At 41.0% G+C, this 25,741-nt stretch overlaps 2 protein-coding genes across 8 annotated transcripts in view; both read right to left on the bottom strand.

Moving 5' to 3' along the window:
- Positions 1-1,862: 1,862 nt before the first annotated feature.
- On the bottom strand, positions 1,863-8,635 carry srsf7a (serine and arginine rich splicing factor 7a). 3 transcript variants are annotated; one of them, XM_008426678.3, is made up of 8 exons: positions 8,415-8,635; positions 6,576-6,812; positions 6,312-6,488; positions 6,139-6,231; positions 5,952-5,993; positions 5,808-5,852; positions 4,827-4,925; positions 1,863-4,360 (listed from the first exon to the last, which is right to left on the bottom strand). In XM_008426678.3, exons 2-8 carry the CDS (start codon positions 6,797-6,799, stop codon positions 4,267-4,269), a joined length of 774 nt encoding a protein of 257 aa, XP_008424900.1. In that variant the 5' UTR covers positions 6,800-6,812; positions 8,415-8,635; the 3' UTR covers positions 1,863-4,266. The 3 variants fall into 3 exon arrangements, with proteins under 3 accessions (XP_008424900.1, XP_081471016.1, XP_008424901.1); XM_081614890.1 differs by having other exon boundaries at positions 6,576-6,809; positions 8,415-8,634; XM_008426679.3 differs by having other exon boundaries at positions 1,863-2,495; positions 6,576-6,809; positions 8,415-8,633.
- Positions 8,636-10,126: 1,491 nt separating this feature from the next.
- Positions 10,127-25,741, bottom strand: part of slc8a2b (solute carrier family 8 member 2b) — a 103,171-nt gene continuing 87,556 nt past the window's right edge. For all 5 annotated transcript variants that reach the window (XM_081614888.1, XM_081614887.1, XM_008426675.3 and 2 more), the window contains 7 exons: positions 24,631-25,004; positions 21,499-21,602; positions 20,661-20,678; positions 18,796-18,920; positions 17,498-17,597; positions 15,305-15,580; positions 10,127-14,486 (listed from right to left, as the gene is read on the bottom strand). In XM_081614888.1, the coding sequence (XP_081471014.1) occupies positions 14,110-14,486; positions 15,305-15,580; positions 17,498-17,597; positions 18,796-18,920; positions 20,661-20,678; positions 21,499-21,602; positions 24,631-25,004 (1,374 nt within the window). In that variant the 3' untranslated portion in view covers positions 10,127-14,109. The remainder of the gene's footprint in view (positions 14,487-15,304; positions 15,581-17,497; positions 17,598-18,795; positions 18,921-20,660; positions 20,679-21,498; positions 21,603-24,630; positions 25,005-25,741) is intronic.

Here is a 25,741-nt window from a genome sequence, read left to right on the forward strand (position 1 = left end):
CTTAAATACAACGTCATTAAAGCGTTTGTCACTTTCAAACTTTCATTTCATATTCATTTGAAGTCTCACGGAAGAATATATCTTGATTTTACTGTTTAAATTTAATGTTTGTACGCTGTGAGCAAGTGAAAAGCAAAGTCAATCAATTGTTCATGCTCATAAACATGGCTGATTCTGATTCTAAAGTTTTATTTACAGCACGAGGTATTCCCAGAAGTGGGTGGAGTAAACAAATATTTGATCAATTAACAGTAGCATTACTACAGCATATTTTTACTCTAGTAAAAGTAAAATAATGTTATCAGAAAGCTAGGAGCAAATTCCGGTATTTTAAAAACTAACATGAAAAACTATACACCAACAAACAACAGTTATAACAGATCCACTTTTCCAAAATATGAAACTTTCTAATAATGCACACATACCTCAGAGCAGACCTGGGCTGCTTCTTCAAAGAGTGTCCAAAAAGTTTACTCATGTAAGAGCAGTGAGAGTAAAAAGTGTGATGAGGTAAAACTTTTAGAAATATATTTTTTAACCCCCCAAAAACATCAAATAAGCAACTCTGAGATGAATTCAGGTTCAACTCAATTTTAATTAAAATATATATTTTTAAATACAAACAGAAAACCAGTGACTTAGTCTGGTCTGATTGCTTTTCCTGGTTTTGATAAGGAATCTGCACGCCGCATTTTGGATGATTTGCTTGATTGGTTTGATTTTTACCAGGAACAATTAAAACATCATAGTAATACAACTTAATGCAAGTACAACCATCTAATTGTTTTTCTGTGTTCTGATTGACTGACAATCCTGATCTGGCAACGACTCAAGGCTGCTTAAATTCCTGTCTGCGTCCATAACCACAACTATGTTTCTAGTAAACTGAGCTTTTTACTCTTATCTCCAACGTTGATCACATTTTCTGACTCACACCACGACTTCCGTCTTTCCTGCATCAAACTGGAGGAACTTAGTCAATTAATTCAACATAAAATGTGTGCATAAAATCAATGTTGTTATCTGGTGACACACAAATAGAAAGTCATCATCCGCTGTATTACCATATGAAGACTAACAGTAATAAAAAGCCCCCCAGTGTGGAGCCTTGAGGAACCCCACAGGATTAAACTAATAATCTTCCCAGTAAGACCTCAAGCAACTTACTGGTTAAGATGAAACTTTGAAGGTTTTAACTGGAAAACCAACTTAGAGAAAGATCTTCATCAGTTAACTGATGAACTGAGCAGCGCTGCCGTTTCTCATGAGCTGAATAATTTAAAAGTTCTGAAACTAAATTTTCCAAGTTTTTTTTTTGTATAAAATTTTAATCTTAAAATGTACACTGCTCAAAAAGATAAAACACTTAAGTGAACCCTTTATTTTTTTGAGCAGTATTTTTTTGGCAGAATTTGCAATTTTGTCCCATCTACAAAAGCCCTAGTGCAGTACTTATTTAATACATTAGAAACACATTTTTAAACCAATTCAATTCCTTTTTAAAATAAAACATTCCATATCCTAAATGATAGAACAGCATTCCTGTAGTGTACAGCTGGTATTTGTATCAAACGATGCAGGTAAAAATTATTCCAACGTGAAAAGCTCTGCTTTGCTTTGGCTTTTTTTAAAATTATTAATCAGTTACTAAATTAGTTTAATAATTGCTTCGCCTTGCGTTGGTCACAGATAAAACCTTGAACGTGGCCTGTGGTTCTCATTTTTATTTACCCTGCATTTCTGTAGAGGTAGCCCAGTTGTGCAACAGCTTGAGAAGAAAAGGTTTAAAATATTAAATTAGCACAACGTCAATGTCTGAATCTGACAGGATATGAACAGAAACGCACAGAGCAGCCGCAGGATGTGTTGAAGAGGTTTATTCCAAAATAAAACTGCCACACTTTCACTTCTACAGCCGAGAACAGAAAGAAAAGCAAACAGCTGCCCGACATGAGCCTCGCTTGTGTTTTTAAAATTAGGTCAGAGCAATGAATCAAACTCGGGGGGGGAATCACATTATTCAGGCAGCTTCATGAAGGGAAAGCAGGAAAACAAGGTGACTTTAAATCTAAAGGCATGCAGAGCAACAAGTGTCCCTGTGAAGAGGAGACCAACAGAAAAACTCAGGATGTTTTAATACTTCAGCTCATTTCATCTCCTCAGCCCATTTCCTGCTGGAAGATCCGAGTTTTACAGCTCAAAGTCAAACGTCCTAAACGTGTCGCTTCCCGTCTCTGCTACGCTTTTCAAAATACAGATTGCTTACACAGCAGCAACAGTTAAAACTACTCCTATTTATACAACCCGGGGCATGTGGAGCTGTGGAGACGGCAGTCCTGGCGGTAAAAAAAACCCAAACAAAAATAGATCTGGAAATAATGAGACGACACGGACCGATACCAGAACCAAAGGAAAACTGCTGCTGGCTGTGAGTCTTGGTGGCTCAGTCGTCTGCAGGCGTGGGGCTCCGGGCCGGACTCGCTGAGCGGGAGCGACTGAAACACAAAGGGACCGGGGTCAGCCTGCGGCGGCAGCAGACGGGGAGACACACCTACAGCTTCTCTGCACTGCAAAAACTACCAGGGCTAAAGTCAGTTTAAAGGGCCGGCGCGGCCGAGCCAACTGTCCAGACGGGTTTACGCCGTTTCACCGCCGCAGCGACGCTTCCGGGTTTTTATGCGATTTACAATTAACAAGTCTGCCTGTCACAATAAATCAAATAGTCGCATTACAAATTAAAATGAGCTTGATAATTTCCTTTTGAATCATTTATTGTTTTTCTCTTTCTATCAAAAACTAGACGTTAAAAGTTTAGTTTGGTGTTTTGGTCTCAACAGGCTTTTATTCTGAAGGACAATCTTCTTTACAAACTTTCATATTTAAAATGTCTTCCAGTTAAAGCGTTGAATGTTCTTCAGAATTTAAAGTTTATTGATTTATTTAACCAGGTGAGTTTTAAGAACAAATCCTTACTGACATTTATGACCTGGCAATTACAATTTTATCACTTTCAAATGGTCTCAAAGCAACAATATTGTTGTTTATCGCAATAACCTTTGGAACAATTTATCATTCAGAAATATTTGTTTTTGTGACCAGTCTAATGACGGCAAATCACTTATTACAAAAAAACAGGCACCATGTCATGACAGTTTGCCATGTCAAATAATCTGGAAGAAAAAAATAAAATAAAAAATCTCCTCTGTCTCCTCCCAGTATGAACTAGAAACAACCAATCAAAGCCAGGAGGCGGGTCTTAGCGCTGTCAATCACCTGTGTGTGGCGCTCCATCACTCCCTTGCTCTCTCCTGCACTGCAGCTAGCATAGCCGTTGTGAATGCTAAAGCTAGTTGCAGCATAGTCTCTAATGATGGCGGATAAATGGTTTTCCTATCGTTTCTTCGCCATTAGCACATTTAGCAGCGAGTACATGAGGATGACTGACAGCGCTAAGCCCCTCCTCCTGGCTCTGACTGGTTATTTTTGGTGCATTTCTTCAGGAAGCAGTGTTAGCTCAGGGAGGAGACCAATGTTTTCACAGATTATCTGTGTCATATTAAATTGTCACAACATGATGAGTTTAAAGAAATATGTAAAAAAAACATTTTATAAAAGTTACATCCTGCAGCTTTACTGTGAAATAGTTTTCTTTTTCCCGACATCTTCAGAACACCGACACATTGATGATGTAAACGCAGCGTCAGAGAGCTGATCTGGGCAGTTGGGTCGACCGTGCGGCGCCTTTAAGCTGCGCTAACAGATTTCATGTCAGAATGAGAAGCTGTGGCGGCGGGCGGCTAACGCCCTCCTTCCTGTCTGTCAGCCTGACACACATTCACACGTCCACTCACTCACTCCCACATCCAGCCACACATGCTCGCTTTTTAACGGCTCAACATGTTCTGTCACCATCAACATGAGCTTAGTCAGGGGGTGGGGGGTTGGTTACCTTTGGAGACAGCGGCAGAAACAACAAGTACAGAGAAGCGAAGGATCAAAGGACTGAAGGACGGACGACTACAACTCGGAGACGCTCTTGAAGTCTGATCTCTCGTCAGCTCTGTGTCTCACGCTCAGAAGCTAAGACCGAAGCGAAGAACTCTGGTAGGTAGGGGGGTTCTGGTAGGTGGGGAACGGGTTTTTAAAGCCCGGCTCTGAAGGCTGGCCGGCTGGCTCTAGGGGCGAGGGGTCGGTCGGTAGGTCGACCTCTGTCTCGCTGTCTAACGTCAGACGCAGGCGGAGGCTGATCTCAGGTCAGCGCTTAAGTCACCCTCCCGCAGGCTGTGCACACCGCCAGCTGGCAGACCCTGGGCCTGGGATCAGCGGCGGTGTCTGTGCAGTGCTCAGCTCCCACCACACGCTTTAAAGAAAATATGAAAAATAAACAAAACGTTCTGCAAAGATGTTCACCCCAACTCACACCACTGGTGCTCATTTAGCTGATCTCACCTAGCAAAGCTGCCCTCAGCTAGCCAAACTCAGCTAAGTACCTTCTGTCTGCTAGCTTCTGCTAATGTCTGTCTGCGTTAGCTAAGAGTGGCTGCAGGAGAGCCGGTGTCGTGGCGGCTCGTCATCTTCCTGTGCTCCCTGTTCCCGATCAGAGCCGATCTGGAACAGAGAGCACAAGAGCCCAGGTCTTCCTTCCGCTGAACTTTCCCTGAACCAGCGGTGAGGAAGCTGTGGAGTCTTCGGATCCTCCGTCTGGCCGTCGGCGCCCTGGCTAAGATGGCTCACTCTGACCTGAACACCTGCCCTCTACACACATATCACCCCTCCCACTGCCCTGTGCTGCCACACACACACACACACACACACTGAGGATTTACCTGGCCCGCTTGTGGTTGGCCGACGGCGATCGAGAGCGGGAGCGAGACGCAGAGCGCCCCCTGGGGGCAGAGCCGGACCGAGAGCGGGACCTGGAGCGGCTGGGAGACAAAAACAAAAACTAAACATGAAGAAATCACATTTATCACGCCGGACTCATCCTGACGCTCTGCATCCGGGGAGCATTCCCAGGACCGGATCAGTTTTACTGCACCAAACCAGTCCAGTGCTGGGGAAAAACCAGTATGGGTTTCCAACTTGGAGCCGCTGGAAGCGCCTCGCCCAGTCTGTTAGCACAGCAAACTCTTCCACTTGGGCCACATCGAGGTCAACAATGTCTTAAAGGGCCGGTAGTGGCAAAAAAAATAAAACTACTGATTAACAAACCGTTAAAACATTAAAACCTCGCTGCCGCCGCAGCCGATAATAAATATATTCTCACCTTCATGTAAGAAACAAAACAACTGATTTGACTGATGAAATAATATTAAAAACAACTGTAATCTAAAAAGCTCCAGAGTCTAGAAGTTCCAGTAAAAACTTGTGGCGTATCGAGTTTAACCCCTGCAGTAGAGGATCCAACCGAACCGAGAACTGGAACCAGTTTGGAAGGAAGTCGGTCATTTTCCGCAAGGAAGAAATTAATTATGATTTTATCAGCGTTACTGTAAACACGAGGGGAAAAAAACTAATCGAGTGATCTCACATTCCCAGCATATTTACTAAACCACAACGTCACCTTAAAACCAGCTGCACATGTTGTTACTGGAAACCAGAGTGGAAATCAGTTTCCACAAGTAAACTGAATCAAAACACAAACAAAATGAGGAGAAATAAAAATGATTCATAGTAAAAACTCAAAACATTTTCCGTCGGTGTGAGGAGAACTGGGACTGAACAGCAACAATGTTCTGAAGGACCAGGGAGGGGTCAGAGGTCAGGCTGGACCCTGACCCTTGACCCCAGCCCCGTCCACTGCATACCTTCTCACAGGAGTCCTGGACTTGGACCGGGCCGGGGAGCCAGACCTGATGATGCAGAAGCAGAGAATGTTTTCATTAGAGCAGCCAGAACCGGCCGGCCGGCCGGGTCGCAGCGTGTCTGCGGTCAGGAAGCTGCGGCCTCACCTGCTTCTGCGTCTGGAGTATGACGGCGATCTGCGGCGGCTCCTGGTAAACAGACGGAAGAAACGGTTAGCGCCGGTCGGACCGCCGTGATTCAGCATCACAGCCGACTCCTAGCTAACCAAACTGTGCAGATTTTTTTTTTTTGGTTAGCATTCCTGGTGGCCTGCCCGTTTCCATGGCGACCTACCGGCTGTAGCTGCGGCTACGGCTGCGGGAGTGAGAGCGGTAGCGCCGTCCGCGGGACCTGGACCGTGAGCGGGATCGGGATCTGGACCGGGACCTGGAACAGAAAGACGGCCAGGTCAGCGCTGCTCTAACGAGCTGACAGGCGCTAAGCGGCTAGCACGGCCCCGCCCCCACCTGCTGCTGCGTCTGCCTCTCTTGCTGTAGCGGTAGCAGTCGTAGGCGTAGTGGCCCCGGTCCCCGCACTGGTAGCAGCGGTCGTTGGGGTCAAACTGGCGGCGGCTGGGGCGCCCGCGGCCCTTCCTGGACATGCCGGTGGACATCTCCACACGCACACGGGAGCCACAAAGGATCCTGGGAATGAAGGGCCGCCATGAGTTCAGAGAGCAGAAATCCTAACATGTTCTACTAAAAACCTGTTTAATGGAGGACGAGACCTACTTCCCGTCCATGCCTTTGACCGCGTCCTCTGCGTCTCGGGGATCCTCGAACTCCACGAAGGCGAAGCCAGGCGGGTTCCTGGCCACCCACACGGTCCTCAGGGGCCCGTAGTAACTGAAGGCCCGCTCCAGCTCCCCTTTGGCGGCGCCGTTACCAAGGTCACCGACGTAAACTTTACAGTCGGTGGCCCGGGACGAGCTCCGGGACGACGAGTAGTACGACATCGCTCCTCAGCTGCTGGGACGAAGTAAACATGAAAACATGTTGACACACAGAAACACAGCTGGGTCCAACAAGACGGTTCTGGTTCTTTTTTATGTAAATGACGGAATATGTCTTCTTTAGACTAAACATTTAAATGGTACAAAATGAAAAAAATGTTTGGGCTGCACAGTGGTGCAGTTGGTAGAGCTGTTGCCTTGCAGCAAGAAGGTTCTGGGTTCGATTCCCGGTCTTTCTGCATGGAGTCTCCATGTTCTCCCTGTGCATGGTGGGTTTTCTCCAGGTACTCCGGTTTCCTCCCACAGTCCGAAAACATGACTATCAGGTTAATTGGTCTCTCCAAATTGCCCCTAGGTGTGTGTGTGTGCATGGTTGTGTGTCTCTGTGTTGCCCTGCGACAGACTGGCGACCTGTCCAGGTGACCCCGCCTCTCGCCCGGTACGCCAGCTGGAGATGAACCAGCAACCCTCCTGACCCCACTGAGGGACAAGGGTGTCAAGAAAATGGATGGATGGATGGAAAATGAGAATATGATGAAATATACTTTATTACATTCTCTCATATTCTCTTATAATTTTCCACGATTAAAGTCATACATTTACCATTTTAAATTAGAATTTGGGCTGACATTATGTACTTTTTATAAATTTGTCACCTCAAACTCAAGAGGACTTTTTTGTAGCATTTTTTTTTTGTTTTACTTTAGAATTTCAGAAAATATCTTACAATCTGTACAATATTTACTATCGTAAATTTATCCCAATAATCATGTTGACAACTGAGAATATCCTAGTTATTTCTTGACAGTTGAGATTTTGCGTTTTCAGAGGGTTTTGACCACATTGTTTAGCTTTTTGTCTCCATGTTTGCATTTTTCCTCCCGTCGAGGAGCGCGCGGGAGGTAAACAGACCGTCTCCATGGAAACGGGGTTTTGCCTGCCGCCACAACCCGAACGGGATTCCGTTAACCAACCGCAAACTATTTACCGTTTAGTTGTGTGGATTCTTCATGCAACGACACGAACCGAAACCCGAAAGTACTGAAACCAGCCCTGCGTGTCTACCGCTGCTGCAGGTGGTCCGACGCCATGATGGCAGGTTTAAAACCCATTAAACCTGCCCTTTTTTATATAAATATATATTTTTAAAATATATATATATATTTTTATTTTATTTTTAAACATAGTTTAAGACACGGACTGAGCTAAAGGGTTCGTAACTACCACCAGACTTATTGGACTGGTGGCTCTCAAACGGCGTTTGTGCATTTATTATTATTATTATTATTAAACTAGGCTTCATAAAGATCTCCACAGTTTTTGAAAAACAATCTCTTACACCTTTCTAGATAGATTTATTTACTGTAATACTGATGCAACAGAAAGTGAGGTGCAGAATGTAAATGTGTGCTAGTGTCTCCATTTCCCTGCCTATTATCTCCGTGTTTTATGCCCAATAGAAAAATAAGGTCTGTTTAAACAACTTTAGATGAAAACACGACTGAACAATGCATAAGTGTTTAAATACGCGATTATTATTAAACGGTTAAATCCAGGAAATAGTCCAGGCCCGGCTCATAAACAATGGCGGGCGGCAGCACGCGTTAGCCGGCCTTACCTTCCTCTGTTGATTTTCGTAACTCCGCTTCGAGAAAACCCAACTCCGGCGGTCTCTATCAGAGGCCGGTGGTTGTAGCGAAGGGACAGGAAGAAACGTTTTACAGGATAAAGTTATTTAACCGCCACTAACACGCACGTTAATCTAACTCCCGCATGTCTTTCCGCAACGACTTCAACTCCAACGGCTAGCAGGTTCTTCTTCTCGTCTTGGAATGTTGGAGGCTAGCATACCAGCTGGTGCTTGTACCGCCCCCTACCGGACTAAAATATGAACGTGAATGCTGGACAGAGGAAAATTACTCGCACAATTTAAACACGGTTAAATAGCTTATTAAAATCACATTAATACTTTAAGATAAATCCTCCAGATTTAAAGAGAACTGTCAAAGCGAGTTAAGCATGTCTGATAAAAGAAAAGCAGTAAAAAAAAAAAAAAAAACTTTCATGCAGAAGCTTTGTTAGTTCTCATTTGTTTTTGTTCATTTTTTCACCCGTTTGGACAATTATTCCCTCTGGTTCTGGATGCTGTGCAGCTCTTACTTTCAGAGCGTTCTTATGATGAGTAACCGTGGAAACAAGGTATTGTTTTTACAACTGGGATCAGATGATTAGCATCACAAAAGCTCAAATAATACCTGAACTTTGACCTCAAACACCAGAGGAGTTGAAAAGGAGCCTTCATGGATGCAGAGGGAGAAGGGGAAAGTCATAATAAGGGTTTCATCTCCTACTCTATCATTCTAACCAACCAGACAGCTTTCAAGAGTCCAACATTTTTGACTTTTGAAACCGTTATTTCTAGAAATTTTTTTTTTTGTGTGGAAATTTACTCCTTTTACTTCCATCTATGGCCCAAAGACGCCATTTTAGAAGTGCCTGAGGGAATTCAGTCATTTTACTCAGATGTCTTAGAGCAGGTATGCATTTAAAAGTTGCTGCTCTAGAGAATTACATCGCAAAAACACAAAATCTTTCCAAGTATTTTTGTCTAGTTTCTAGTGCAAATATCTTAGTTCACTTAAAAATACTACAAAACTAACTTACAAGTAACTTTAAACAAAAAAGTAATAGTTCAATTGAGAAATTATTTTACTTCCAAGTACTTTTTAAAATCAATTTGAACAAAAATGTTGATTTACATAAGCTTAGAATATTCTTGAATTTGATTTGATAGGAATTATGTTTAAGGGCAAAAAAATATCCCTTAAATTAAACCACAATTTATGACTTTAATGAAACAATCTTTAATATCAAAATGAGTTTGAAGCTCTGGTCAAGTCTGGTGGTAGAAGAAATCTGAAAAACAACAAATACTTTTTCAGAAAACTGACATAATTGACAATAAACAGAAATAAATAAATGGCTTGGAGGAAACAGTTTAATGTATGATTGAAAAATGTGGCAGCACATAAAAAAAAATTAAATAAATTCAAATTATAGAAAATAGACTGTATGAAAAAATGATATAAAAAAGAAACTAACGATAAAATTAGAAATGAAATGGATAAATTACATAAATACAGTTTAAAATGATAAACATTTACTTATGTTACAGTATAACCAAATAAGCTGTGAAAGTTATGGATGCAATATTCTGTACATCAATCACTTTATCAAGCCATTTATTTATTTCTCTGTTTATTGGGGATTCTGTAAGAATCCGTACTTCATATTATTATTTAATGCATAAATAACGACTCAGACTCATCACACGTTGAAAATAAATAAACTATATTTAACTAAGGTCAAGTTCACTTGAATAAAGACCTTCATTTTCTTTCAGTAACACATTACATCTCATGCCAAGTTTTCAAAAACAAGATTTTTTTCTTCAATTTTTTCTGTTGCATTTCATACAAAAAACTTCAGTTAATTTATTAGAATATTGAATAAATGTACATGTCTATCACATTATATTATAATAACTCAGTCATAGTTTTAAGACGGCATATTAGGGTCATTGCAAACAGAAAAAAAGGAGTGAATTTTCACCAAATCACCTGGACATTTTCAGGTTAATAGCAGATATTTTCTAGAGAATACAAGTTTGAAAAGTCTAAATTATTATTGAGATTATTCTCAAAATTCTAACAAATTTTTGACTTTTCAAACTCAGAAATTTCCACACTTTTTTCCCCAAAATTTGAGATTAATCTCAAAATTTCCGTTTTTTTCTACTAAAAGCTCGACTTTTCAAACTCAGCCATTTTTTCTGAGTTTGAAATGTTTTTTTCAATCTCAAAATTTCAAAGCTTTTGTTTATTTACCAACATTTTGAGTTTTCAAACTTATAAATTTTCCAAAACTCAAACGTGTTCAAATTTTTAAACTCAGAAATTTGCAAGTTTTTTTCTACAAATATTTCTGAGGTTAATCTCAACATTTCTGAGCTTTTTTTTTTTTTAAATTGCAAAATTTTTTAAAATGTACTTTTTTTCCATCAATAACGGCCCTAATTCGCCGTCGTACAGTTTCCCTACAACGTTTCAGGCAGAGACTTTTAATCATCACATAAAACGAGTTTCACAGAGAGACACGCTGGAGAGCAAGACCTGGGCAGGAGCAATAGGTGGGGGAGGGGGGACACGAACACAGACACGGAGATTTCACAAACCGGGGGATGAGCCGAACGGAGGAAACGGTGTTTCTGTGCAAATGTAGGAGCCTGACATAGAAAAATAAAAAAATAAAACGTCTCCATCATCAGGGTAGACCATGCTGCTAACACACAAACACACGGATTCATCATGCATGTCCAGAGGAACACGGAAACACAGAACACAGTGGGGGAGGGGCGAGGCGGCGGTGACCACATCTATCTAAGGAACAGCAAAGACCCAACGGGCCGACAGTTAGTACAGAAGTTCACGGAAACACCGAGCAGTTCTGGTTCTGGAGCGCCGGTTCCGACCGGTTAAAACGAGCTCCAGTTGGTTCAAACCGATTTTGACCAGTTCCAACCAGTTGTGACTGGTTCTAACCAACTACAACTGGTTTTGACCGGTTCCAGCTGGTTCTGGCAAGTTCTGACCGGTTCAAACCGACTCTGGTTTGGTTCCGGCCAGTTCCAAGCTGCTCCAACCGGTCCTGACTAGTTCCAACCAGTTCACTCCATCTGTTCCAGCCGGTTCCTACCAGTTCCTACCGGTGCTGCTCAGTTCTCCTGCAGCCAGACTGTCGGTTCCGTCATGTAAACATGCTACTTACACGTACAGAGCCTCCTTCACAGGGACTGGGTGTAGAAATGTACAGAGAGACGGTAAACACTGCGGCAGGAGGCGTGAACGGACAACATAACGCACAAAATGGCCGCACTCTGTTCACTCTGCGGCGCAGATAATCTTTAAGAAAATAAATAAATCATCTCATCAGAATAGTTCTACATCAACAGAAAGACAGAGATGGAAGACCAAACCGACCAAAATCAAGAAAAAATATGCAAAAATTTGTAACCAGATCGGCAAATATATCAATATTCTATGGAAGGCAAATTAAATCCTGTTTGTTTACATTTCTCCTGTTTTTTCTTCTTTTAGACAAAAAAACCACTGGATTTCCAATCCTGATATTAAAGTATTAAATATACATATGTATATGTTTTGTCAGATTAAAACAACCTTTTGAAAATAACATTTAGGCAGGTATTAAACATACTTTTCATTAAGCCCACAGTTCTGTATTAAGAATGATTTCTTTTATTGATCTGATGTAATATTCTAATTTTAAATGTCATGTTTTTATTAGCTGCAAGTGGAAAATCGTCACAACAGAAATAAATACTTTCAAACATCCATCTATGTTTAATTAACCCACATAATGTGTTTCATAATCAGTCAACTTTATTTCTATAGCAAATTTTGAAAACACAGTGGGAGCCAAAGAGCTTTACGTTAAAACAGAAACAAGTAAAATAATGTGATAAATATAAAATAAATATATAAATATAAAAATAGAGAAATATAAAATAGTGCTGAATAAAAAATAAATAATATTCTAATTTATAGAATGAGTCCATTTATATTAGAGCCGTGAGTTTAAAGTGTTATTTTGATTAATTAATAAATTGGGTTTAATGCTTTAATGATTTTAACTCAGTTAATCAAATTTTTCTTTTAAACACAAAAAGTCTTGAAATCATAACTTTTATTTTGGTCATATATGTCATTTTATTCAATAATTTAGCAAAATATAGTTTTAGATTAAAACATGATTAATTAGTTATAGATACTGTAATTAACTCAATAAAAAATTTTAATCCAATCCCGTTACTACTTTAACATTTTGACATATTTTCCATTTATGAATTATTTGCATTTATCAAATAAATTTTTTCCTGATTTTGGCAGTTACAGCCTTCCATATCGGGCAGCAGACTGCTGAAACGTTTCGATGTTTGGATCGGCCCAGGAGCGTGAAAAACAAATTAAATCCTAATCCTAACATGTCGAATGACGTCATCTGCTCTTCATGCTAATCTGAACGTCGCCTGGAAATATAAAAAAAGTTAACCTTGGCTTCACCTGCAAGGAAAAGATACAAAATCACTTTTAGAAAGTTTACAAAGTGTTATTTTGGGTAAACGATTCAAATCTGTTATGATATCATAACAGTGTTGACATGTTGAGCAATTTTAGGGTTTATGTAAGAGCTACAAAATAAAAAAGGATTTTTACTGATTTCTCATTGATTCAAGCTGCTAGTGAAACAATCCTGACCTCATTCCGACTCCCGTTGTTCCTCAGCATCTTCCTCCACCTGGAAGATAAAAGCCCTGAAATGTCAGAGTTTTATTTTAATCTGAGGAGGTTTTTTTTTCAGGGTTTTGTTCCTCGCAGTCTGTTTAGCAGCCGGTAGTTTCAGTAGCTTCAGAGTTAAAATACTGAACAACAACAACAACATTTCATCTGGAACTTCCTGCTTCTTGTTCTCCAAACGTCTATTTCTACTGGATCCAGTGTTACGTTATAGCAGAACCAGCTTTAACTATTGCACAGAACTAAAGTTTAACACTATGTTAGAGACGGTTGGCGCGGTTTGTACAGCTAGAAGCCTGAACACCACATTCACGTGAGTTTTTTTTCCCTTAAGGCATCTTTGCTATGCGAGCATCAACGTGAACATGTTGACGGCTGGAATGAGTTTCTAAACGACAGATTTTCTGTAAACTAATACTGTTGTGTCGTTCTACTGCTGCAGCAGTGGGCGAGTCCGTTAGCATGCATGCTAACTGAGCAAACGGCTCAGAATCACAGGTGGATTCTGGGTATTTCCCTTTTAACAGGTTGGTTGTGTTTTGTGCATGCAAACCGACAGAGACTAGGCGCTAAAGAGACACGTCTGAACTCATGTTGCAGCTAATTAATCACATTTTGGGACTATTTTCCCTCCTCTGAAACGTTTTCAGCGTCCGGTCTATTTACAGAGCACGTGGAGGACCTGCTGTAGTAAACACATGTGATTTTAGCATTTTGTAAACATTTGACTCTTTTCCTCCACCTCCTCGGCGTAAAAACCGTCGCTGCAGACGGGAGGGAATATGTTTCATCTTTTAGACCAGCAGTGAACCCGCCGGGGCGTGACGTCACCGCCCAGCTCACTTTAAAACCTGCTCAGTTTCTCCTCCAATGATCTGTTTACAAATGAACACGTGTCTGTCGTCGAGTCGCGTCAGGCCGGCCTCCTCTCTCCTGAAACTAGAAGCCCTTGATGTGGCAGTAGGCCTCCAGGCTGGAGAAGAAGATGTAGAGCAGCCAGAGGCCGAGGAAGAGCATGGTGGTGAGCAGGCGCGACGCCCTGGGGCCGCCCAGCTCGCCGCCGATGGAGGGCCGGCGCCGGAACAGCAGCACCGCCATGCAGATGAACGCGAAGATGGTGAAGAGAGTGACGGAGAAGGCCAGCGAACCCGGGTCCACCTTGAACTGCTTCCCCTTGACGGCCCAGTAGATGGCGGCCACCGACCACGCCACGCCGATCCCCAGGAAGACGTTGACGGCGTTGCTGCCGGTGACGTTGCCCACAGACGCGTCGGCGTGCTGGTCCTGGATGGCGGCCACTTTGCTGGCGAAGGTGTCTGTGGACAGCAGAACCGAACAGGCACTGAGGATCGCAGGCGTTCGCTTTGCTGAAAAGCCATTTCTCAAGATGGTCGTCAAGAAAAATGTATTTTTGCTCTAAACTTTCCAATATTTCTAACAAATTAATAATTTAGGTGTCAAGTCAAACATACTTAGACCCATGAAATCACAGATATTTTCTTGATCTTGTGTTTCCTTTTTCGGGAAGAAATATTTTCAAAATGGCTGCCATTGTTGTAATGGAAAATGCATGTTTGCTCTAAAGTCAGCAGCAGTGATGTCCAGTTGAGGCCCCAGCTAACCAAACAGTTATCTTCACTACAACTAACTGGCTAAGCAACAATCTTAGCTATGCTAACGGTAAACTGCTAAACACAAGACGAGGATAAAAAGCAGAAAATAAATGCTAATAAATGTTAAATGCACAAAAAATGGGCAGAAGCTAAACACAAAAATATTGTACAGAAGCTAACAGTAACTCACTAAACAAATTAAAAAATTAGCAGAAGAAGCACTAAACTCCAAAATCAACTGAACAGACGAGATGAAAAACAGCCACAAAAAGACACAAACCACACATTGATACTAAAATAAAAATAAAACCATTAAAATAAAAACACAAAGCAACTGAAAATAGTTTAATAATATGAAAAAATGACATATTTCAACCACAGAGTCATTTTCAAGCAAAGATATTCCAAACAAGAAGCAAAGACAGAAAGCTCCAGCTGGTCCAAAATGAAGATATACATAGATATATATAGATTATATAGATATAATGAACATAGAGGAAGCAGAGAAACTTGAGACCCACCTGGGATGGAGGTTCCCAGAGCCACGAACACCACGGCGGTCACGGTGTCCTGCAGCCCCACGGTGCAGCCGAAGTGCGACGCCAGGTCGCCGATGATGGCGGTGAGGAAGCCGATGGCGCTGATGGACACGATGAAGCAGGCCCAGCCGTTCCAGTACTCTGTGGGCGGGACGCAGGCGAACAGAACCTTCCAGAAGACGGTGAGGAAGTGCATGACGTAGTCGTAGCAGGACGGGGGCCGCTCCTCTCGCCCTTCCTCCTCATCGTCTCCATCACCTGCACCAGAGGTCAAAAGGTCAAGACCTCCAACCAGACTGGATCAAATACCGCCTGCAGTGGCTGGTACTGCCACTAGAGGGCGGACTTTATTGAAACCTGAGCCATCAGTAAAAGACGCCCAATGAAGAAAACAAGAAGATCCTCCTGTGTTATAAGTGAAAAGAATTGGAGCTTTTTATCAAAATTCAAGAATTATTGACTTAAAACAAGTTTGTAAATGTTGCTTGTAAGTTCGTTTTGTCTTATTTTAAGTGGACTCAGATATTTGCACTAACAGACATAAATGCTTGGTAAGATTTTGTATTTTTTGCAGTGTTTTTGACCTAAATAAAACAAAGTTCATGCCCTGAATAAGAAGCTGCTTAACCTGCTTTTAACCACCAAACAAATCTCCATATCTGTGCTTCTTTACTTCATCTGCAACACGTGAGCTCAGTGATGATAAACCAACATATTACCAAGTATTTTTAGTGCAGTTTTTACAGCTAATTTCTTAGTTATTATGAAATAAAACAAACTTACAAGCCACTTTTCAGCGAGAGATGGGAGCTTTTTTAGAATAAATAATTCCTTAATGTTGATGAAAAGTACTGGTTCCACTGGGAGATTATTTCACATATAAAATGATAAAAGAGTCTTGCTATAAATGAAATAATCTGCCAGTTTCAGCAGAATCTTTTCACTGTTTTTAAGGAATTATTTACTCTAATCAAGCTCATATATTTTGATAAAACGTTACTTGTAATCTAGTTTTGTCTTGCATCAAATGAACTAAGATATTTGACATTCTGTGTAAAAATCACAATTTTTCCAAACCGTGGCGTCAAATAGTGACCATAAAGCAGTGGTTCCCAAACTATTTCTCCTGGGCCCCCCCCAGTGGTTCCCAAACTATTTCTCCTGGCCCCCCCCAGTGGTTCCCAAACTATTTCTCCTGGCCCCCCCCAGTGGTTCCCAAATTATTTCTCCTGGGCCCCCCCAGTGGTTCCCAAACTTTTTCTCCTGGCCCCCCCCAGTGGTTCCCAAACTTTTTCTCCTGCCCCCCCCCCCCCCCCCCAGTGGTTCCCAAACTTTTTCTCCTGGGCCCCCCCAGTTGTTCCCAAACTTTTTCTCCTGGGCCCCCCCAGTGGTTCCCAAACTATTTCTCCTGGGCCCCCCCAGTGGTTCCCAAACTATTTCTCCTGGGCCCCCCCCAGTGGTTCCCAAACTTGTTCTCCTGGGCCCCCCCAGTGGTTCCCAAACTATTTCTCCTGGGCCCCCCCAGTTGTTCCCAAACTATTTCTCCTGGGCCCCCCCAGTGGTTCCCAAACTTTTTCTCCTGGGCCCCCCCAGTGGTTCCCAAACTATTTCTCCTGGGCCCCCCCAGTTGTTCCCAAACTATTTCTCCTGGGCCCCCCCAGTTGTTCCCAAACTATTTCTCCTGGGCCCTCCCTATGGCAGCTGTCGATGTATGCATGGTTGGACGATGTATGCGAGCGAGGGGGATGGGGGATCAACTTTTTGCGGGGGCAAAATGAATCGTAGTTGAACATAGCTACAAGCTACTTGTTAACAAGCTTAAGGTGCTGTATTGATATTAGCTAGTCATCTTTTAGCTCAGTGGCGCAACTACACATTATTCAGGTGGATGCGAAAACATAGATCGGCGCTCCGAGGTAAGGAACGTCAGGGTGAAGGAGGTAAAAACCCAGCGCATACAGAGTTCAGGGTTTTGTTGTTTGTTATTTTCCCATCCAGACAGCTTCCCGTGTCCCCCCCTGCAATGGCACGGCGCCCCCCCCCAGGGGCAGCGCCCCACAGTTTGGGAACCTCTGCCATAAAGACAAAAATAACATCTTTATTAGACTCATCACTCCACAGACTCAGACTGGTCTGAGCAGCTGATGCTGGACGCAGGCGGCCATGTTGAATCACCTGCGCTGACGGTGACCGCCTCCACAAACTGCTCCCTCCAGGAGTGAGTGCCGATGACCAGCGCCAGGTTGGTCTTCTTGATCAGCTTGTCCACTGTGCTCTGCCAATCAGAAGCAACGATTCATAAACCTTTAAAAGTTTCAATAGGAAACTTTTATAAAAAGTTTATTTTTTTAGCATATTTGTTGAAACTGTCACTATGTCACGACGGTTTATTATGCGACAAATAAGCTGTGGAAAAATCGACTCCTCTGCCTCGTCCCAGTACTAATTAGAACCAACCAATCAGAGCAAGAAGGCGGGTCTTAGCCCTGTCGTTTCCTCTCTGTTGCACTGCAGCTAGCATAACATGATGCTTTAACAAACATGTGAAAAACATGTATTTCTATAGGCTATTTATTGTTGCACAGGTGAAACAAAACAACAACAAACAGTCCAGCTAGTCTGACACTTTGCTTCGTCCAGGTGGTTTGGGAAACGAGCGCCTGTTGAGAAACGTCCTGGAGACGTGGCCTGAGGTTTTAAACTTTACCCAAATGTTTACATTCGTCGTATGTAACGAATCAGTTCGACGCTACGAAGCTGGATGGAAATTTCCTTTGCTGTAAACAATCAGAGAGACACAAACCGGGACGAGCTGCAAATGTTAATTCAGTATTTAGAAGTGAAGTGAACGGCTTCGTTCACTTCCTCCGCTGTCATCGCTAAACTACAGGCTAAACTATCGCTAAACTACTGCTAAACTACGGGCAAACTACCATTCTGAAATAGCAGAAAATTAAAGCCATCGTTTATAACTTCTCCTTCTGTGTGCTGACTAAAAATCCAGGTGAATGGGGGAAGCCCAGACTGAGCTGCGACATCAATTTCAAAAAATTAATTAAAAACCAACAAGGAAATTTTTATGTTTTTTCTAGAAGATTTCTCTAAATTTCTGAGATTTTCTAGAAAATATTTACCATTTATTTTTCTTGTAATGTAGAAAATTAAATGCTTTTTTTGTTAACATTAGCTTCCACATCCTGCAGAAGAAAATTTATTCATCCTGTTCTTAAAAAACAACTAAAAATATAAATAAAATGCTGAAGTTTTTTTAAAATGACCTCAAACATCTAATAGTAAATATTTATATACAAATTATGGTTGTCTTTTCTCCAAACATTTGTGGCTCTAGACAAATTTTCTTTAGCTGAAAACTTGTCTGAGGGGGAAACTTCAGGTTGGGTGGTAGAGGCTGCAGTTGCAGTGCATGCAGGTGGCCAGTAGAGGGCAGCACAGGGAAAGCAGTGACTCGGCACCTTGAACTCGTAGGACTCCTCGATGACGACCTCCAGGCGGCTGTGCTCCCCCAGGATGGGCTTCCCCATCTCCGCGATCCGCCGGGCCTCCTCCTCCTCGGCGCTCAGCTGCCCCTCCGCCGCCTCTGGAGGGGCAGGAGGGCAAAAACACACAAACAACCGCAGCAATGAGCTTCAAAGATGGCCGTCACGTCTTCCCTCTAAATCCAGGATCAATAACAGATTAGACTTCAGCGTTTTGTTAATCCCTGTGAAGTCAGATTTGCTCTCAAAGCCCGGATCACACGCTGGTCTGAACTCTGGAGCGTTTCAGCCGGATGCGAGGATGAAATCTGACAGAAACAAACTTTAATCTGCAGATTTAATAAAAACTGAGTCATGAAGTTTTTAAATTCATAACAGTTTAGAGTTTAGATCAGAAACTAAACTGAGCTAAATGGTTTCTATTCGAACATGGATGGATGGATGGATGGATGGATGGATGGATGGATGGATGGATGGATGGATGGATGGATGGATGGATGGATGGATGGATGGATGGATGGATGGATGGATGGATGGCTCATGATGAAAGGTGGAGTCTAATAATCTTTTTAATCCCGCCCCAACAGAACCAAACCGATTGGCCACATCATCTCCTTCTCTGTGTTCTGGATCGATCATTTAAATTGATAATCTGTATTAGTAATCTGAACCAAACTCTCCTCTAATCCCGGAGGAAAGGCGGGTTAAACAGGAAACCAGTTAATCTGAGGAGCAGCAGAGCAGAGCGGGAAGCAGCAACTGTTTCTGTTTCTGCTGGGCTCACCCCCTCCCAGTCCATCTGCCAGCTCCTGGCCCAGTCTGGTACTGGTCCTCCGCCAACCAATCAGAGCTCACGTTGGACGAACAGCCCAAGCAGCCAATCAGGGGGCAGAACAGGGACACTGAGGTTCCTGACTGCAGCAGGACGTTTTTCTCTGTCAAACTTCTGCCGTTTTTAAACGTGTCCCATCTCTGTTGCCGTAGTTTTGTAACAAACGTATTTTGACAGGAAGTGTTGTTTTTATTCACATATTTGTCAGTGCAGGAGATCTGGAGCCAGAAGACGTTTACACGCAAATCACAAAGTCTTACCAAATACTTTTGTTTAGTTTCTTGTGGAAATATTTTAGTTCACTTGAAATAAAACAAAACCAACTAAAAAAGAAGATTTTCAGTTAGACACAGGAGTCTGTTTAAAGTAGACAATTCCTTACATTTAGTGAAAAAGAACCACTTAAACTGTCAGATTATTTCACTTTTATCAACTAATTTTCTCGTGTTTTAAGTGAAATAATCTGACAGTCGAACTGGAACTTTTAAAAATGAATATTAAGGAATTATTGACTTAAACAAGCTGTTATTTGTAAGTTAGTTTTGTCTTATTTTAAGTTCACCAAGACATTCGCACTAGAAACTAAACAAAAATACATGGTAAGATTTTGTGTTTTTGCAGTGCAGTGCTGGGATTCACGCTGCTTGTTGGTGAAAACAAATAAATCTTCAAAGGAAATGTTGAAGTTATGCAGGTAAAACAGAAATGATGATCTGGAGCCGCTTGGCATGCAGGCAGAGAGCGGAGTCAGGCTGGATTCATCCGCAGACTCCTTTAATTAATCTGAGACAAATCTGCTGATGGCTGCATATTCAGGACAGTTTTCTGTGATTAAATGAGCCTCTGGGCTGCAGACCGAATGTGACAGAGGAGTGAATCTAATCCGCATTACGTTCTGATATTCTACGTAAAAATAAAATGTGAAAATAATTAGAGGATTAAGCCGAACACACATTTCCTGACCAGTCTAATGAGGTTCAGCTGAAAGCAGAGGAATAATCAGACTTACCTTGGTTAAGCAGCAGAGCTGAGGACAAAATAACACAATCAGTTATTCTCCATAAGAAACATGAACAGATCCACCAACAGATCATTTCACTTATAATGTATAGATAAAAAGAAGTACTAGGTCCAGTTTAAGATTATTTTTAATATATAATAAAGTGTTTTTCCCGTTTTAAGTGATTAAAAAAATACAATATGAAGAAAATTTGCTATATTGTGCTAAATTTGAGGAATAAGTTTGTCTACTGGCTGATTATTTCACCGAAAATATGGAAAAATGTCTTTTTGTAAGTGAAATATTATAAATATTAAGGAATTATTAACTTAAAACAAGCTCCTAATTTGATGAAAAGTTACTTTTAAGTTAGTTAAACCTAATTAAAGTTTTAAAATATAGTTAAAACTAAGCTTTAAGTAACTGCGTTTTAACTCACTATTTTTAGTTTTAAATAATAGTTGGTTTTAACTCAATTTTAAGGAACTATTAAAACAAACTCCTAAAAAGTTGCTGAAATATTACTTTTAAGTTAGTTTCCTAACTTTTTAGTTAGTAAAACTACACGTCTAACAGATTAATGTCAATTGTTAATTAGTTAACAACTGAAACTTGCAATTTTAACAAACCTTTAAGTGTAAATTTCATGTGCAACTGCACTTTACATAAATTACACTTATTCCAAGTGTAATAATGCATTTGCACCAGAAACCTGACTAAAAGTACTTGCAATGTTCAAAGTTGCTTACAAATGTTTCTAAAGTAAACCACCAAACTTACATTTTAACCATATTAAAGTTTTCATGTTTTATGTGATTTCATGTGATTTTGAGTAATTTTGCCTCACCTGAGATTCCTCTCTTCAGCCAGCGCGGCTCCTCCAGAACGATGAAGAAGTTTTCGTGTTTTTCATACTCTTCATCATCGATTATCCTCACCTGGAGGGTCTGACTGCAGGGAGCACAAACACAGAGCGCCACCAGCAGTGAACACCTTCCACCAGCAGGGGGCGAGCGCTGCAGGAGCGAAACACGAACTGGTTTCCGTTTCCTGCTTCTCTGATGGCTGCCAGCTGCCCGTCTGAGCCATAGACATAATATAAGAGTAGACGCCGCATTGGCTGCTCCGGCGCAGGAAATACAGCGGCCATCTTGGAGCGGTCCTCCCTCCTACTTTGCTCAACTAAAACAGCAGAAGATGCCTCAGCACTGAGGGGTATTGATGTTCTGATCGATGGACTATTGATGTGAGGGCTCCACAAACAACATTTCACAAGTAAGATGGACATATTATTGTGTATATATTGTGATTATAATATTACTTTACTGTATTTATGTCCACCGGCGAGATACCAGCTAATATTAGCTACAGTGCTTGGTGTAATATGGGGTTCAGCCGCTATGAAGGCTAACTGAGATTCTGTAAATCTAAAAAAAATTATTTCTAACATTGACTTAGATTATCTGACACAAGAGCCTATATTAGACATGAAGCAATGTAACATATATTATGTGTTGTAACATTCACCAGCAAAGTTTACACAGGTGGTAAAGACTATTATTTAAATGTAATTCTTTCACTAGTAAGATCCCAAATCTTCCGTTTTTGTTTTGAAAGTTTCATAAAGACACGATGTGAGGAAGAAGAGGAAAAATCTATAAAGAGAGACGGATTCACTGCAGCACGGATGAATCTCACATCGGATTTTGGACTCAATCTCTGAAGATAGAACTCGTCGGCTGAAAAACATATATATATCTATATAGATGTATGTATATACATACATACATACATACATACATACATACATACATACATACATACATACATACATACATACATACATACATACATACATACATACATACATACATACATACATACATACATACATACATACATACATACATACATACATACATACATACATACATACATACATACAAACATACATACATACATACATACATACATACATACATACATACATACATACATACATACATACATACATACATACATACATACATACATACATACATACATACATACATACATACATACATACATACATACATACATACATACATACATAAATACATACATACATACATACATACATACATAAAATACAAAAAAAAAAAAACATACATACATACATACATACATACATACATACATACATACATACATACATACATACATACATACATACATACATACATACATACATACATACATACATACATACATACATACATACATACATACATACATACATACATACATACATACATACATACATACATACATACATACATACATACATACATACATACATACATACATACATACATACATACATACATACATGTATCCAATATATATTATTCAGTATTAATTATTATTTATTTGTGTTTGTATAGTTTATAAATATGTATTGATATTTCTAAATAATTTATTAAATAAATTACGGTGTGCTTTGTAAAATGCTCATCATACATCAATATCAGAATATTCCATTCCTATTCTATTGTTATAGCCACTAAGCATATTTAAATAAGGTGAACTCTGTATTAAAAACATGCTTAAATAATACAATTGTTTATAAATGTAGCTTTGATAGATGTTTGAATAAAGTTTCCAGTAACAAAGAAGCGTGTTTTGATCGATTAAATGCGCTGATACGTCATTGTGCTGCTAAACACATAACGCTGAGTGGAGTGGTGGACCGCTCCAAGATGGCCGCCCTACATCTCGTCAGCGACAATAGGCGAGAGCGGCCATGAGGCGTCTATCCTTTTATTATGTCTATGGTCTGAGCCGAATGTAACGACACAGTCAATAACCGGAGCCGCTTAGTAACTAGTTACATTTACTCACTTACATTTACATGAGTAGCTTTTTGGAAATAAATTAATTTTAGGAGTATTTTTACTACGCTGGACTTTTTACTTTTACTTGAGTAAAACGTCTGGATCTTCTCCCCAAAACATGCAGCTTTAATGTTCAACCAGTCCTCCGAAAATGGGAGTTTTTTATTTTTAAGCCTGACCGTCTCCTCGCTTCCACCGAGTTATGCACACGGAACATTTATAGCTTTGAAACAAATTTGTATTTTACTGCACTGCCATGATCTCACTTCAAAAAATAAAGAAAAACAAAATATGTACCGTAATTGGATTCATTCAGGAGGAATTCACTGGGTTTTTTATTTGCCCGGTGAGTAAAATGCTGCAGGATCTGCTGTGTCATCAATCTGCAGCCACAGCGCTACATAAAGTCACGGTAATCTCTGTTAGCATTCCTGCTAACGGCACCGGGACTTCCCTCCAGTCAGCCTGATGAATTAAGGATGAGAGGCTGTCTGGAGCCACAGAGGATAGAAACATGGGGCCAACTTCTCAAAAACCAGAGAAGAAGACAGGAATTAATTAAAACAACGACTCACGGGGTTAAAAACGCAGAAAAGTTTAGCTTAAAGTGGACAGATGACAAATATCTGTCCTTATTTTAACTGTTCAGTTCGCTTTAATCCAACTCCAGTCCGTTTGCCTAGTCAAAGTCCGGTTTGTTTGGTTTGGTATGAATGCTAATCAAACTCTGGTCTGAGTTTGGTTGAAGTGAACTCTGGTTCAGTCCGAATGCATATAATCACCAAACGGACCAGAGACCGCTCCAAAAGCAGGAAGTTGATTACAGCGCAGGGCATTCTGGGTAAATACAACCAGAACAAACGAGCTAGCCTAACGATAGCTGGAGAAATGGCTCGTAGTTTTCAGCCAAAGACTAAAGAGAAATCCTCCAAGCGCTAAAATTTCATGCTGCTGCGGTTTTGCTTACATTTCGTGAAGAACGTTGCATTTTTTTCTCATAATTCTGACTTTGATCTAATAATTCTGCTAAAATATGTTTCCTGTTCAGCTGCCCTCGCCGTAGCTGTGTGTGCGTTTCCGTGGTAACAGCTGCTGTGCCTCACGTGGTTTGGTCGTTGGTGAACTCCAGCTCCCCGCGCGCCTCCTCGTAGTCCTCCCCCGCCATGGCGCTGCCCGACTCGGTGTGGTACGGCAGAACCACGGTGCCTCTGGCGCCCGAGTTTCGCACCACCGTCACCTCCATGGTGCCCACGCTCTCGCTCACGCGCACCAGGCGCTCGCTGAACGTGAAGATGCCGGCGTGGTCGTCGTCCAGGATGGTCACCGTGGCGAACAGGGGCTCGACCAGCCGGGCTTTGGGCGTGCTGCCCGCCTCGTCGCTCTCGAACATCCCCTCTGCGTCGCCGACTCTCAGGTTGAGCAGGCGGACGAAGAAGTGCTCGTCTTCCTCGAAAATGTCGTCGTCGATGATGCCGACCTGCAGACGCACAGAGGCAGGATTATTTAACTCCTAACTGTGAAAACCTTCGTTTCCCAGTCAACAAAGTCTCACTGCAGGTTGATTTAAGAAAACTTGACTCAAATTCTGCTGTCAGATTAAATATTTGTTGGTTAAATTTACCTGGATATTTCACCAAACCCTCAACAAGCTGACAAACTTCCTGTGAGCAAGTTAAGTAGATAAAGCTTCTGGAATATTGGGATTAATCGCAGAAATTATTCTAGAAAAAACTTGGGAAATTTCAAGTCAAAAATTTGCTAAAAGAAAATTTTTTACTTTCATTTCAGAAATTTTCTAGGAAAAATATGGAAATTTCAGAGATTGATTAATAAAAAAAAATGGATAGAAAAATTTTAAAACAATTTCAGATTTATTACCATGAGCTTCTAGAAAAAACGTGAAAATTTTTGTGTTTGAAAAGTTAAAAATTTGCTACAACAAAAATCAAAATTTTGATCGCAATCTCATAAATTATCTAGAAAAAACTTGGAAATTTCTTTGTTTGGAAAGTTGGAGATATTCGGCTTCTGAAACTCCAAAACTTTCTCGAAAAAATCTGTGATAAACTTAAAAAATTTTTGCTTGGATGTTGAAAATTTGCTAGAAAAATAGCCAAAAAATTGAGATGATTGTCAGACATTTTCTTGAAAAAACAAGGGAATTCATAAGATTGAGTCGTCAAAGATTTGTCAGAAAAAATGACATTTTGACAT

Source organism: Poecilia reticulata, chromosome 13 (genome assembly GCF_904066995.2).
Source record: "Poecilia reticulata chromosome 13, P_reticulata-male-v2, whole genome shotgun sequence".
In the NCBI taxonomy this organism is placed as follows: domain Eukaryota; kingdom Metazoa; phylum Chordata; class Actinopteri; order Cyprinodontiformes; family Poeciliidae; genus Poecilia; species Poecilia reticulata.

What these genes read in the sequence shown, in the direction of transcription:
- srsf7a (XM_008426678.3), bottom strand. Translation starts at nt 6,799, where the DNA reads ATGTCGTACTACTCGTCGTCCCGGAGCTCGTCCCGGGCCACCGACTGT. An exon ending in CGTAGCCGCAGCTACAGCCG is followed by an intron (nt 5,994 to 6,138) that starts GTAGGTCGCCAT and finishes TCTGTTTACCAG; the next exon opens with GAGCCGCCGCAGATCGCCGT. An exon ending in GCCAACCACAAGCGGGCCAG is followed by an intron (nt 4,361 to 4,826) that starts GTAAATCCTCAG and finishes TTTTCTTTAAAG; the next exon opens with CGTGTGGTGGGAGCTGAGCA.